Genomic DNA, 14,725 nt, shown 5'->3' on the forward strand with positions numbered 1-14,725 from the left:
CCCCCCCATCTGGCAAACAGCGGGGCAGCGGGGGTGGGCACACCACAGGGACCCAGCCACAACACGACTGCTCCACTCCCACTAATCCACACCACCCCCCGCATTGCCGATCCCCCCACTCGCATACATCACACACCAGCACGGATCACACACACACACACCACTAATCCACAACACACATCTCTGGCCATCACACCACACGTGTAACACCCAAAGACAAAGATACCCCCCCCCCCCCCATAGCCTTCACCAAGTGTGGTGTGAGTTAGCAATCACGCCCGGCCACCTTTGTCTCCCCCAGTGCTGATGTTGTGACACACACACACACAACGCACTACAGTACTCATTTAAGAGGTGTTGGAGAGTCGATGAAGGGGAGGCTCAGGACCGGTTCAGATATTCGTCACCGGTGGGAATCGAACTCGTGTTCGCCGCGTTCACCAAGCAATTTGTACACCAGGCCGCGTATCAACAACACGGACTGCACATCACACTACACAGCACACACCACACAGCACACAACACAGCACACACACACTACAGAGCACACCACACCACACACACACCACACCCTGCACACACTGCACACACACTACACCACACCACACACACCACACCGCACACAGCATATCCAAACCATGGCACCCAACGACCATACACACCACCACTGGAGGACATCATACAACGTGTAGATACATCATCACCCCACGGGTATACGACAAACGAACGCCCCCCCCCCTCTAATCCACCACGGCAGAACACCACGATACATCACAAATACCCCGAGGCATACCACACAACCCCCTCGTGTGTGTACAGCACACCCTGACAGGACACCACCACCACCATTACAGACCAGCAGCTCCACGCCGGTGTCTTGCCCGACACCCAGGAAAAGGAGGGACCCCCCCCCCAAAAGGGGGACCCCCCCCCCTCACAGGGTGACCCCCCCCCCAAAAGGGGGACCCCCCCACCCCCCACGAAGACACCCCAGGGAAGGGAGACGTAGGCAAAGTGGGGGGGCGAGGGGGTCCCCCTACACGCGGGGTGACACTCCCATGCCCCCCGGGGCGACCCCCCCCCCCCCACCTCGACCCCCCCCCCCCACCTCGACACCCGGCGGCCTCTCCCGTGGCCTCCAGAGACCCCGGTGACCCCGTCACCATGGCAACCCCCGCTCGCAGGGGGCCGCGGCAGCCGCCGTGGCAGACGGCGCGGTGGGCGGGGCCAGGGTAGGGGGGGGGATTAGGGGGGGGGGGGCCTGCCCGGCGACCTTTGCCCCCCCGCAGCCGAGGCACGAAGCTCCACTTTCGTCTCGACTCACGTCCGCCTTTGTCTCCCCCACTCTCTCTCTCCCCCCCATGGCCAATCAAACAGAGCGGCTGTGGCGAAGATGCCTTAACCAATCAGAGCCAGCTGCGGAAACTCCACATTATTATGGCGGTGGCGAGTAGAGAGCATCCATAATACAACCACAGATTCATCTTCTCCACAAAGTGGTGCCTATTTTATCGACCCTGCAGGGATTATGGGCCGAGTCAACCAGGAATTGAACTCGCGACCTTCCCAATTGCGAGCCGCTCGCTCCACTGCTGGACTACCTGACCGGATGGGTGTTTATATGTTGACATCGAGGCCTCATGGTGCAATCTCCTAACGATTCATTCATTTAATCCAAAGTAGAGGCACTGGATGTGCACCTAGCCTGGCACGAGAGCTGCCATGCGGTGGTCGTGGTGAACGCGCTGCATTACGTAACCCGCTGCTGACCCATGCGTTCAATTCCCGCTCACGGCCAAGACCAGTGACGATTATTTTTGAACCCGTCATGGACCTCCCCAAGGTCGACTCAGCCTTAAACAAGCACATCAGCACTGGGGAAACAAAGGTGGCCGGGCGTGGTGTTGGCCACTCACCCCCTTAATGTGCCTGGCTGGCCTTCATCGGTGACCGCTAACAGCACTTAACCCAACAGACTGTTAGAGGGTATACAATGCTCATTAATAGAACTTGCCCCAAGTCTGTTAAGACAATTATGTATTGTATGTACGTGTGTATATTAGTGAGTGTCTTTGTATATGTATATGAGTGTGTGTGTGTAATACAGAGTGAGTGTAATACAGAGTGAGTGTAATACAGAGTCTGAGTGTGTGCGTGAGAAGCGTGTCTGTGTGGAGCTCATTTCCAAGAACCAGAGGCCGCAATGGAGGGCTCATTTACAGATGAATTCGAGGCGTTGTGATTGGCTGCACGTGGTCAGAGGCTCAGATTCCTCGCGTTCCTCGGCGAACTGGGCTGGTGGAAGTTGAGTAATGAATGGGGCACACTCACCCACACACTCACCACTCGACCACATACCGACCCACACACTCACTACCCAGCCACATACCGAACCATAATCAACACTCATCCAAACTCAGCAACGTTCAAACACTCATCCCACTCACACTTAAATGATACTCACCACCAACGCAAAATTCACACATCAATTCACACACTTATTAGAATTGTGTACACTTATGCGACTCAACACACCGACACACACTCGCTGATTCAATGACTCACTGTCAAACGCTCATCACCACACTGACAATCATTCATTCACACGCAGTCTAACACTTCTCCCCGATTAACACTCCTCGACACACGCTCTTAATATACACTCACGTTTTCTTATTCACTTATCTCTGAACTGAATGCAGTGATGCCGGGAAAGGGGGGATACGCGGACACATCGACCAGTGAGAGAGACTAATGGGACAAATGAACACGTGGATAAAGGGACACACTTAGACACAGACGTGAAATGGGCAAAGGGACACGTGGCCACTGCCGAGAGGATGAAGGAATACGTATCCACACGTATCCACACATAGTCTAAGCCATTTGACAACTACAAAGATCCCCCGTATAGCCTAAAGAGATTGTTTGGGCAAGTGCTGTTAGCGAGCACCTGTGAAGGCCGGCACAGCACAGGAGGGGGTGGATGGGCCACCACTATGTTTTAGTCTCCCCAGTCGCGATGTTTACACACCGGACCAGGTACATATTTGAGTTCGAGTCGATCTAGGGGAGGCCCAGGACCGGTTCAGAAAATCATCACTGGTGTTGGCCGAGAGTGTGAATTGAACGCGGGTGACCGGGTTCGCAGCGCAGCATCGCGCTAACCACTACGCTGCCGCTCCCCACGAAAACACACACACACAGACACGTTGATAAAGATACACAAAACCAGTTACACAGACACGGGGCGCACACGTTACACCACAGACACAACCAATCAGAACACACCACAGACACAACCAATCAGAACACACCACAGACAACCAATCAGAGCACACCACAGACACAACCAATCAGAAACACACCACAGACACAACCAATCAGAACACACCACAGACACAACCAATCAGAGCACACCACAGACACAACCAATCAGAACACACCACAGACACAACCAATCAGAGCACACCACAGACACAACCAATCAGAGCACACCACAGACACAACCAATCAGAGCACACCACAGACACAACCAATCAGAAACACACCATAGACACAACCAATCAGAAACACACCACAGACACAGCCACCAAACCCCCCGTGTGTGGCGGAGGGGTGGAGTTGAGGGAGGGGTTAAAGGAGGGGGAGTCGCCCCCGCCCCTCACCCTCTTCCCCCGCCCCTCCCCCCCGCGTCTCGCCGCACCGACCGGATTGGGCTCCACCGCATCCCGCTCCGTCTGGCGGCGCCCACTTCCTCATCCACAGCTGTAGCGACGTCTCGCCAAGCCCTCTCCTCCTCCCTCTCCCTCTCCTCCTCCTCATCCTCCCTCTCCTCCTCCTCCCCCTCCTCCTTCCTCTCCTCCTCCTCCATCCTCTCCTCCTCCCTCCTCTTCCCTCTCCTCCTCCTCCCTCTCCTCCTCCCTCTCCTCCTCGCTCGCACGCTCACCCCACCCGCCAACCAGCAGCAGCCTCCTCCTCCTCGACTCACTCTTAACTCACCCCTACTAAAAAGACAAATCTCCCCCCGTACAGACTTCACGGAGTGTCGGGGCAAGTGCTGTAAGCGAGCACATGTTAAGGCCGAAACGGCACACGAATGGGTGGAGTGGCCAACACGACGCCCGGCCGCCTTTGTCTCCCCAGTGACGATGCTTACACACCGCACCAGGTACACATTTGAGGCTGAGTCGACCCAGGAACGGTTCAGATAAGCGTCACTGATGTTCGCTAACCGCTACACTCACTACCACTCAACACCACACGCACAGCCTTACCTCACTCAAACCCGTCCTTGCTACAAACTCACATCCCTAGCCCACCTCACACGGCATCATCCAGCCTCACCCCCCAAACTCACCCCTGCCTGGACGACCCAGGCTGGACGTGTTTGCCTGTAGCATTGACTATCAGAATATTTCTACTGGAGGAATCATATGAGCTATATACACACTATTTTTTAGAGATGTCCAGCAAACTATGTCCTGCAGATACTGTATAGACTGTAGTGATCTGTGTAGACTGCATGCGGTGTAGACTGCATGTGCCGACCCCCTCGGACAGCCAGACAGCCCTCCCTCACTTCACCCCCTCACCCCACCGACGAGACGGGGAACCGCGGGGCCCGGACGCCTCAAACTTCCCCATTCCGTGTCCACGGCGACTCCACACGCGACAGCCCCAGACAACCACACAGCCACATCAGATTACACGACAACCAACCCCTCGGTAGCTCCCACTCTCCAGCTTCCTGTAGACATCGCTACATCTCCCCCCCCACTGCCATCTAAAACTCTCTCCCCATCCCAAATAAACTCTCAATTTCTCTATCCATAAACCCTCCTCCCAATCTCCCACATCATCTTTCTTTCATTCTCCATCCGCATATACCTTCCCTCCCCCATCTCTCTCCATCCCCACCCACGTGAACTCCCACATCTACAAACCACTCTCTTCCATCTTCCCACATCTTTTCTCCATCTCTCATTCTCTTCCCACAAAGCACCACCAAGCCCATGCCCCTCCCCAGTGGTACACCGTGGGAGTACAGTACAACCCCCAACCACCTCCTGGGATCTGCGATCTCCGTTAATGATCTCAAATGGGGAGAAGCGCGTTGTGTGTGTGGGGTGCGGGGGGGGTAGCTGTTACCACGCACTATTAGTACCCCCCCCTCTCTCCAACACGCTCTTCTCCCTCCCCTGCCGCGTGAGGCGTCATCATTGAGGCTTAATTAGGCGGCACAGCGCCCGTCTAGACGCACAAAGCGAGCGGGAGCCGCCCAGCACTTTCCTGCGTCGCGGCGCCCCGCGGCCTTTTACGGCCACTTTCCCTGCAGGGCCCGCGGGTCCCGTGCGAAGAGCGGTGGGATGGGTGGTGGGGGGAGATCGGGGGCCCAATCCGTGTCCCCTCGAGTCCAATATCTGTGTGTTTCTGTGACCCCAGTCTGGGTCCCACAGTTTTCAGGTGCCCGATCTGGATCCATGTCTTCACGGGCTCCAACCTGTCTGTGTCCCCTATGGACTGCCAAACGTCAGCCCATCGTTTTCAGGGGGCCAATCTGTGTGGTTTCTCTTCACTGGGCCCTGACTTCTGTGCTAACGGAACTCAGTGTTGTGTCGCAGTCTCACCTGGGGCCCAGCATGAGCCATGGTCTACTTCACTGCTGAATGTCATCACCACCAACCGCAGGGTTGCAATGCCACAGTAGCCAGATGTTAACTACCTCAGCTGGTATGCAGGCGGTCGTGGGTTGTTCAATCTCAACCCTGACGCCTGTTGTATATCTGGAGTTTGCACGTTTACCCTGAGGTTGCAAGCATTTTTCTCCGGGTCCTCCGGTTTTCCCTCCATATTTAGAATCAACATGCGTTTACAGTATTTGGCTGATATAAATTTCCACATAATTTGTGGCCAGGTCGCTTCTGAAAAATATCTATATAGCTCAGTGGGCCTTACCTAGTTATATAAAAAAAATGTTTAGTTTAATTACTCCCGCAGGCGAGCTGATATCATCCCTCTTGGCCCTGCACTCTCCTTCTGACTGCCATTCCGTAACCAGTCTCGACCAACGGCACCATCCCCTATACACACTATATGACCGACTGACCCACCCCTAACACGCATATCTCACCCACTCTTAATTTAGGAGCTTTCGTGACTGCAGGAATTATTCTTTGGTTCTTTTCGGTCACGTCTAAAAATAAAATAATAAATTAAAATAACATATTACGAAATTCCAAAGAGAGGAATTTTCACACTTAAAATTCTAACTTAGCAAATTTTGAAACACGTAATCAACCAGGCTATGCGTTAATTGTGTGTTAACCGACTCTCTGTGTTGTATTACATCACATTTCGATATTTTGCTAGGTTATTTAATTTTCGTGTGCCTGTCTCCTAATTTTCAAGCTTGCGTGCCCGTTCCACATTGTCATCTTACTTGCAACAGCAGTACGTTGCCGTACACTCATTGATATGCTAATTCTCTCTGCCCCCTCCCTCTCTCCGTCCCCGCCCCCCCCTCTCTATATTTAAGGGACCGTCACAGAAACGACCCCTCTCTTTGTGCCGATTTGTGTCCTCTCTCTGTGTGCCGTTGTGATGTCTGTCTGCTTGTATGTCTGTCTATAGTTTTCTAGTTAGATTTTTGTTGCTATTTCTTTTATACCTGATGATGATTGCTTGTGTTGCAATCGAAACGTCGTAATATGTTATTTTAATTTATTATTTTATTTTTAGACGTGACTTAACCGAAAAGAACCAAAGAATCTCACCCACTCACTACTTACTCACCAATAACTACACTCACCTAACACTACTACACTCATCCGCACTACGCACCTAACTCACCCAAACAATGCACCCTCACCAGCCTCCTTACCAACATACCCTTTACAACACCTTTCATTTTACCAAACACTCTGCTCACCCACGACGCTCACCATCACCGAACACTCACCCACGACACCCAACCCCTCACCCACACCACGTGATTGGTCCTCAGCCCGACGACTCCCTAAGCCGGGTCACGTGACACCGCCCTGATCGAAACCACGTGACTCAACAGCCGCCGCCTCCTCCTCCTCCCAGGGAGCACCGCGCGCATTCAGTCCCGGATTTTGCAATGTGGCCCGCGCCTTAACCACAACAAGCACCACCGCCACCACCATGAGACTATCACAACAAAACACAACCACGAGAATCACACCCACCACTACCACCACCACCACCACCACGAGAATAACTATCACAACAAAACACAGCCACCACCAGACTCCTAACCACAACGATAATTACAACCACAGGTAACAATCAAAACCACGCTGGGAGCCACAAAGGGAAAAGCAACCATCGTAATATCACAACCACCGCGGTATTCACACAAACACCATCGACCACATCACAACCACGATCGTGACACCACGAGGTCAAAACCAAGTAGGTAAAAGTTTCAACAAGTTACCGACTTCCCCAGAGGCCCCCAACCAAGCAGCATTGCTAAAGGGCTGAGTCCCAACATCCCAAGTCACAAACATAAAAATTGTTGCAACAACCAGAATCCCACAACACCCCGGGTCACGAGTTCCAGTACACTGTGTACAGATTTGAACGGCCCTGTCACAAACCAAACCATGCCCTTCTAGCTGCCAACACTCCGTGTATGGGGGTCCAGGGCGTGTGTGTGTTTGTATAGGGTGGTGTGGTTTGTGTGTATGGGGCGAGTGTTGTGTCTGTGTGCCGTGTGTATTTATACAAGTCTGTGTGTTTGTGTAGATACTTGTGTGTATGTGTGGCGCGTTGCGTGTATTTGAGGTGTACAGCGTATAGTTTGGATGTTTTTTGTGTATGTGTGGTGTGTGTGCCGTGTGTGTATTTATTTTGTAGGCTCATTGTTGTACTCATTTCGTGTCACCACCAACCATTAACCACCTGAAACAGTTAATTATGTTTTCTGATATCTTCTGCTGCCTGTGCATACTTCAAAAATAGTCGATATTGACAAACACCAAGTGTGCGTGTGTGTCAGTGATTAAGTGTGTGGGGGGGCATGTGTTTGAAGCCATGCGTTCTGGATGTGTGTGTTGTGTGCCTGTGTGTGTGCTCCAGTGTTTTACAACTGTACTTAGATGTATAGGTGTGTCGTGACCACGTGTTTGGGTGTATATGTGTGTGTAATGTGGTGTGTATTACGTAGATGTGTTATAGTTAGAGAGCGTCATCTCTTTACTGTTACGTAGCCAGGGTGTGTGCCATGAAAACATCACCAACATCATCACAACAAACAGCACAGACACAACAATCACCACCACCACTGTCAAAACAGCACTCACCACGACTACCATCACGGTTGTCCCAACCACCACCATCACGGTCACAACCATGAACCACCACCAGAACCCACCGCCACAACAACCGCACCTCCGATCAGCGCGGTTTAGTACTTACGGTGCTAAAGAAGTCCACACATACACCACAATCACCATGACCGTCACCACCACACCATTAACATCACAACTACCAAGCTCACCACAATGATAACCACCACCACCATCCATGCAACCACAACCACCACAACAACCACCATCACAACCACCATCTATGCAACCACCACCACAACCACCACCGCCGTCACAACAGCCATCACCACGATCCATGCAACCACAACCACCACAACCACCATCTATGCAACCACCACCACAACCACCACCGCCGTCACAACAGCCATCACCACCATCCATACAACCACCACCACCACCACCACCGTGTGAACTCCCCACCTTGCTTCCGAGTGCCGCCACCGCTGCTACGGCCGCCGCTGCCGCCCTCTTGCCGGCGTGCGCGGCCGCCGCTCCGTGCGGCTCGAAGCGCTCCTTGAGCGCGTCAAGGAGGCCGCGCATCCTCTCCCGCTCGGCGCGTTCCGCGTACTCCTCGCTCAGCAGCAGGTAGCGCCTCCAGCGCGCCGGGTCGAAGCCCCAGTGACACGTCCTGTTCTCGGGGCTGCGGTGCGAGTGCGCCACGAAGCGCTGCGGTGGGAACAGCAAGCGGCAGTCGCGGCACTGCACGCACGCCGCGCCCGGGTGCGTGTACAGCTCGGGCACGAAGAGGCCCTTGCACTTGCCGAAGCACTCGTGGTAGATCCTGATGCTTTTGTCAGGACGGATAAGCGCTGGGCCCACGCCACCACCGCCGCTACCGCCACCACCACCACCACCGGGCGGGGAACAGTCTCCCAACCCACCGCCACCACCACCGCCACCACCACCGACGATTCCGCCGGCCCCGCCGCTAACGCCGTCGCCGGCCGCTCCTCCGAGGCCACCGCCGAGGCCGCCGCCGGCCGCCGCGGCCCCCATCCCCTTGCGGCCCGCGGCCGGGCTGGCCCAGCCGTAGAGCAGCGCGTTGCAGAGTCGCTCTGCGTCCGTCTTGGTGATGAGCCCGCAGCTGGGCGCCGCGAAGGGCAACACTCCGAGCACCTTGAGGATCTCCAGCTGGTCGGCGGTGCATCGCGAGCAGTAGATGTGCAGCTCGTCGCACACCTGGTTGATCTGCTGCAGCGAAAAGTCTCGCAGCACCGTGTTGAGGATCTGCGGCAGACACAGCCGCTTCTCTCCGCCCACCACGAAGCAGGTGATGTTCTCGCCCTCCAGCAGGGTCCCGCAGCGCTCCGTGGAGCTGTCGGGCGGCACCAGCAGGGGCCCCGGCAGGGCCGGAGGCCTCTGTAGGCCCGCGGGGGCCTCGGCCGCGTCCTTGCGCGAGATGAGCTCGTAGGCGCAGCGCGCCGTGAAGGCTGCGGGCCCCCCCAGCGAGGACATGCTGCTCAGGTGGAACTGGCGCAGGGTTTGCTTGAGGCCCGGGTGGGCCTGGAACTGCTCCGACGCCACGGCCGCAGCAGCAGCGGCCGCCGCCGCCGCCTCCTCCATCGCTTGGAGTGGTGGGGGGCCCGGGAGGAGAAGTTTGGGGGGCTCCCGGCTCGACGACGCCTGCCTTTGGTGGGGGGGGGGGTTGAGGAGGTGAAGAGGCGGTGTGGGTGGTGATGGTGGCGATGATTATGAGGAGGGGAAGAGAGGCGGATGCGGAGATGAGCACGAGAGATTTACAGGATCACGAGTCGGGTCGGTGAAGTGTGGGGCATGGTGATGAGTAGCGGGGTCGAGGGACAACAGGAGATGAAGACGATGTGAGAAGAGGAGGGATAGAGGGGGAGAAGGACCAACACCACGAGGGATCAACAACAACACGAGGAGAGATCAAGACCCCCCCTCCACCCTCTCCTTGCGCAACAAAGAGGAGGCGGCCGCCGGGCGAGGCGACCGCGGCGGCGGCGGCGCCCTCCGCCAGGGATCCCCCCCCCACGCGTCTCTCCGCGTGTCTCCCCGGGACCCCGCGCGGGGTCCCCGTGGCGCGGGGAGGAGATCGCCGCCCTCCTCCTCGTCCTCGCCTTCGTCCTCCTCCTCGTGTTCCCCTCGGACCCCTCGGACCCCTCTTCTCTCGCTCGCTCCCTCCCTGGGGGTCCCCGCGTCTATCCCCAGTCACTCCGCGCGTCCCTTCTTACCTCGTCTCTCGCTCCTTCTCGCTTCTCTCTCCTCTCCACTCTCCTCTCCACTCTCTCCGTGTCTCCTTTCGGTTCACGCTCCGCTGCCGCGCACCGCGCACCGACGCCGCCGCTCTCTCTGCGCGTTCTCTCCTCCTCCCCCCCTCTCTCTCTCCTTTCCCCCCCTCTCTCTCTCCTTTCCCCCCCTCTCTCTCTCCTTTCCCCCCCTCTCTCTCTCCTTTCCCCCTCTCTCTCTCCTTTCCCACCCTCTCCCTTTCCGCTCCCTACCCTCTCCCTACCCTCTCCCTCCCCTCTCCCTTCGCTCTCTCTTCCCTCTCTCCCCCCTCTCCCCGCGCTCTCCCTTCCCTCTCCCCGCGGCTTCCCCCTCCCCCCTTCGCCGCCTCCTCGGACCCCGCCGCGCGCCTCTGGCATTGAACCCCAGGCGGAGGGGCGGGGCTGGTGGGGGAGGGGCGGTTCAGGGGTGGGGGCGGGGCGTGTGGGGGATGGTGGAGTGTGTGTGGGGGGGGGAGACGCTCTCGATTCCCGGCAGCGTGCACGGCCCCCCCCTCCCCCAATCCCCCTTCCTCCCCACCAGCCCCGCCCTTCGCCCGGCCACCCCCACCCACCTCCTCCACCTCTCCACACCCGCGTCATGGCAACGGCGGGGGGAGGGGCCGTGGCCGCGTGGTAGCGGGGCGGGGCTGGGGGGAGTTGAGGGGAGGGGTTTTGGGGGGTGGGGGGGGTAGAGGGGGAGGGGCATCCGTTTGTGGTTGATTCATGTTCCCGCCGTCGCGTGAATCGTCTCATTCAGACTCCGGGCGCCCAGACAGACGCCGGCACCACCCCCCCCCTCTACCGCCCCTCGCCCCGCCAGCCCCGCCCCCCCTCCACCAACCCCCCCGCCAGCCCCGCCCCCCCTCCACCCCGCCTGGGGAAACGGACATCCCGAGCTTCTTGCTATTTTAAGCGGCCGACGTGCGGACCACACTGGGTCACGGGGATGAGATGGGGGGACCTGGGGATGAGAAGGGGTGAGATGGGGGGACATGGGGAGGTTACGGGGATGAGAAGGGGTGAGATGGGGACCTCGAAAGGGATCTTGGGGATGGGAAGGGGAGGACCCCGTTTGTGTCAGAGGCGATGAGAAAAGGGACCGCCCCACAGTCAGCAGTACGGGTGGGTAGGTGGGCCCAAGGGGGTCATAGGGACGAGAAGGGGATCTCGAGGGATCACCAGGATTAGATGGGGACCGAGTGGGTCATACTGATGGATTCTAGGGGGTCATATGGATGAGAAGGGGATTTGGAGGGGTTATAGAGAAAGGAACCCAGGGGTGACCTCTTCTCTCTTGCCCATTCGCTTCCTCGTCCCCCCCTCGCCCCTCCACTCCTTCCCGTCTCTTTCCTACCCTTACGTGATCGCCAACAACCCCTCGATCGCTGCGGTTACTCCTGTAGCACGCCACTGCCATCTAAAGCATTCTACTCCGTGTCACCGTTTCTTGAAGTTCCTAGAGTGAACGTGCTCTATACATATACAATTAGATCAGAAGGTGATTCCCGATGGTCCAGGGATGAGAAGGGGATCCAGGGGTCATACAGGAGGTTATAGGATTAATATGGGGATCTCAGGGGCAATAGGGATGATATTAGATACCCCATGGATCGTAGGGGTGTGATGGGACCCCCAGGGGTCACAGCCATAAGGGACGAGTCGGGGACCCAAAGGACAAAGGGATGATAATGGGACCCCATGGGATCGTAGGGATGAGACGTGATGAACAGGGGACCCCCGATCTGAGCCTAGCGCTACTCACTGGCGCCTCCTGGCGGCGTGGGGACCCCCGGCACCGCGGTTGGGGTGAGAGAGAAGGAGGGACTTCGGGGTCACGGTTCGAGGGTTCATCCGAGATGACTCGATTCGAATGACCCCAACACAACCCCCCAGCAGCATTGAGGTTGAGAATTAATACTCTTTGGTTCTTTCGGTAAAGTCACGTGGGTATGAAATCAAATAAATCACGACGTTTCGGGCGCAACACAAGCGTCCGTCATCAGGTGGGAAAGCGTGCTCTGCTGCTGAGGCAGACTGTTTTAAAAGGTTTGAAATGGGTGTAGCTCAATGGTTATAAAGAAGTGGCCGGGGCTAGTGATGTTAATGTGAGAAATTAGCATGGAACTGTAAGATAGGAGGAGAGCGGCCTCCTCAACGAGGGCACGGAAGTGGCTATGTTAATGTGAGGGATTAGCATGATGTTAATTAATGTCCAGAGCGCATTCATCATCATCATGGGCCTTCTTCAATGCGCTGCTGGATGGAGGCCTCCCCAATTCGCCTCCATCCGTCAACTGGCTCGCGATGCGACCGCGATCCCTCTCGCTCCTCCCGTGCATGCGCGGATTGATAATGATCGCAGTGGGTGTGTGTACTTATTTGGCTGGCGTTCCGTCACCAGTATCAAGTAGTCGATGATCCCTGTCCAACCGCGACCCAACTTTATTTATTTTAGTGACTTTGCCTTACCTTTTCTCGATGTTGCACGCCTATCGTGTTCTTTTTTATCGTTTGTTGTAACTTGCTGACCCACCACTACAGGAACATCTGTGAAAAAGAGCTTCATAGCTCAATTCCTCCAGTCTAATTAAAGATTCTGATTCTGATTTGTACGCGTGCATAAACACTCCTAGCAAAATACTCTTTTGGTGTCTGACCTGTCGGGCGATTTCCTTTATTCAGACCTCCCCCACCCACCTATGAAGGGCTAGAAGGGATGTGTTGTTGTTGACTGAACGTGTATATGTGTACACGTGTCATCACGTGTTTGCTATGTGTCAATCAATACCCTGGACGCCTATGCAAACGAGATGTTCCATGTCATGCTAAGATACCCCCCTCCCCCCCATCGAAAGCCCCCCCCCCCACCCCTTCGCGAATATTAATGAGTTTTATAGATCAGAATTCGTAAATACATTGGCACGTCTAAATAATATCTTTGTAAACGAGTCAAGCTCGTCGGGTGGTGAAAGGTGAACGACAACGATTTTGGCATCAAACGACTGCCACGCAGACTAACCCAAAAACAAACATGAAATTATTTGGTGACGCTGCATTGGGCTGTTGTCCGAAACGTCACCGATTATATGTTTCCCCAAAAGCCTCTCCCATCCACAATGTAGTGGAGCCAGAATAGCAGTCCGACTGCACCCCATTGCGATGCACAGTCAAAGTAAGTCAGTGCGTCGAAGTCGTAGTGATATCGTAACTCTTACTCGCCGATAAGTAGTTGCTAGGGGATTACGTCATCACTCCCCACTACACCAACCAATCAGCTGTCAGGAAGACGTCGCCCTCCTGCCCCACACCACCCCCATGTAACATGGCCACTATACCCTCACCTCACCCAACATGGCCGCCGTGACGTAATTGCCTTGTACCCTTCAGCCAGTCTATGATTGAGATAAATGTATCTATAAATGGACCAATACGTTTCAAAGACAATGCATGCATTATCACGTTTTTAGTTTGCATTCTGACCACAAGTATTGTGGTTAATGTAGGCATGATTTCTTGTAAAAGGTTTCAGTTTGTTGTTTTAACATCTTAACACCTGTTTTGTTGCCAGAAAAAAGGAAAACCTATTCTCATTTGTGATTATTGTTAATTTGAATCAGAATATTTGTTTGTCCTATGGGGAATCCGATGAGCTAAGAGGCTCTTTTTTCATAGATGTCCAGTCGAGGCGGGGTCAACGAGTTACAACCACAAATGACACAAGAAACGAAAGGAGTCTAAAGTGTGAAACATAAACAGCAGTAAATAAAGTTAACAAGTACAAGTGTCATAAGTAATACATTCCTGCTGATTTTTCAAAACTAAATGCAAGCTTGGGCAACCAATTGAAGGTCAATAATTATGTAAAAAAAATGTTTACTTTGACAATTGACGTGGTCTCCTCTTCGCTCTCTCGTTACTTTACGAGGTGGATCTGTCCCAAGTCCCTCGCGGGGTCGGAGTTGACGAGATGTCCCAGCTTACGCCACTTTGAGTATCACAAATTAGCAGACGGAAATGTCTCTTTCACATCTCAGTTTCTCCACGTAGAAAATTAAAACGACGACGATAATACGATTACATTTCTTGCACATCCCATCAGCCGCACGTGGCCACCTGGGAGAGTTGTTGATTGTTGTT

At 55.1% G+C, this 14,725-nt stretch overlaps 1 protein-coding gene across 2 annotated transcripts in view; it reads right to left on the minus strand.

The window, feature by feature from the left end:
- The window catches only part of LOC144728446 (uncharacterized), a 25,334-nt gene extending 14,649 nt beyond the window's left edge, over positions 1-10,685 (minus strand). The window contains exons 1-2 of one of the 2 annotated variants that reach the window (XM_078607892.1): positions 10,556-10,685; positions 8,781-9,987 (exon numbers count right to left, since the gene is read on the minus strand). In XM_078607892.1, the coding sequence (XP_078464018.1) occupies positions 8,781-9,923 (1,143 nt within the window). In that variant the 5' untranslated portion in view covers positions 9,924-9,987; positions 10,556-10,685. The remainder of the gene's footprint in view (positions 1-8,780; positions 9,988-10,555) is intronic. The other variant, XM_078607893.1, reaches the window with a different exon arrangement.
- Positions 10,686-14,725: the final 4,040 nt, after the last annotated feature.

The sequence above is a fragment of the Lampetra planeri genome, chromosome 28 (assembly GCF_965212315.1).
Source record: "Lampetra planeri chromosome 28, kcLamPlan1.2.h2, whole genome shotgun sequence".
NCBI classification, from domain to species: Eukaryota; Metazoa; Chordata; class Hyperoartia; order Petromyzontiformes; family Petromyzontidae; genus Lampetra; species Lampetra planeri.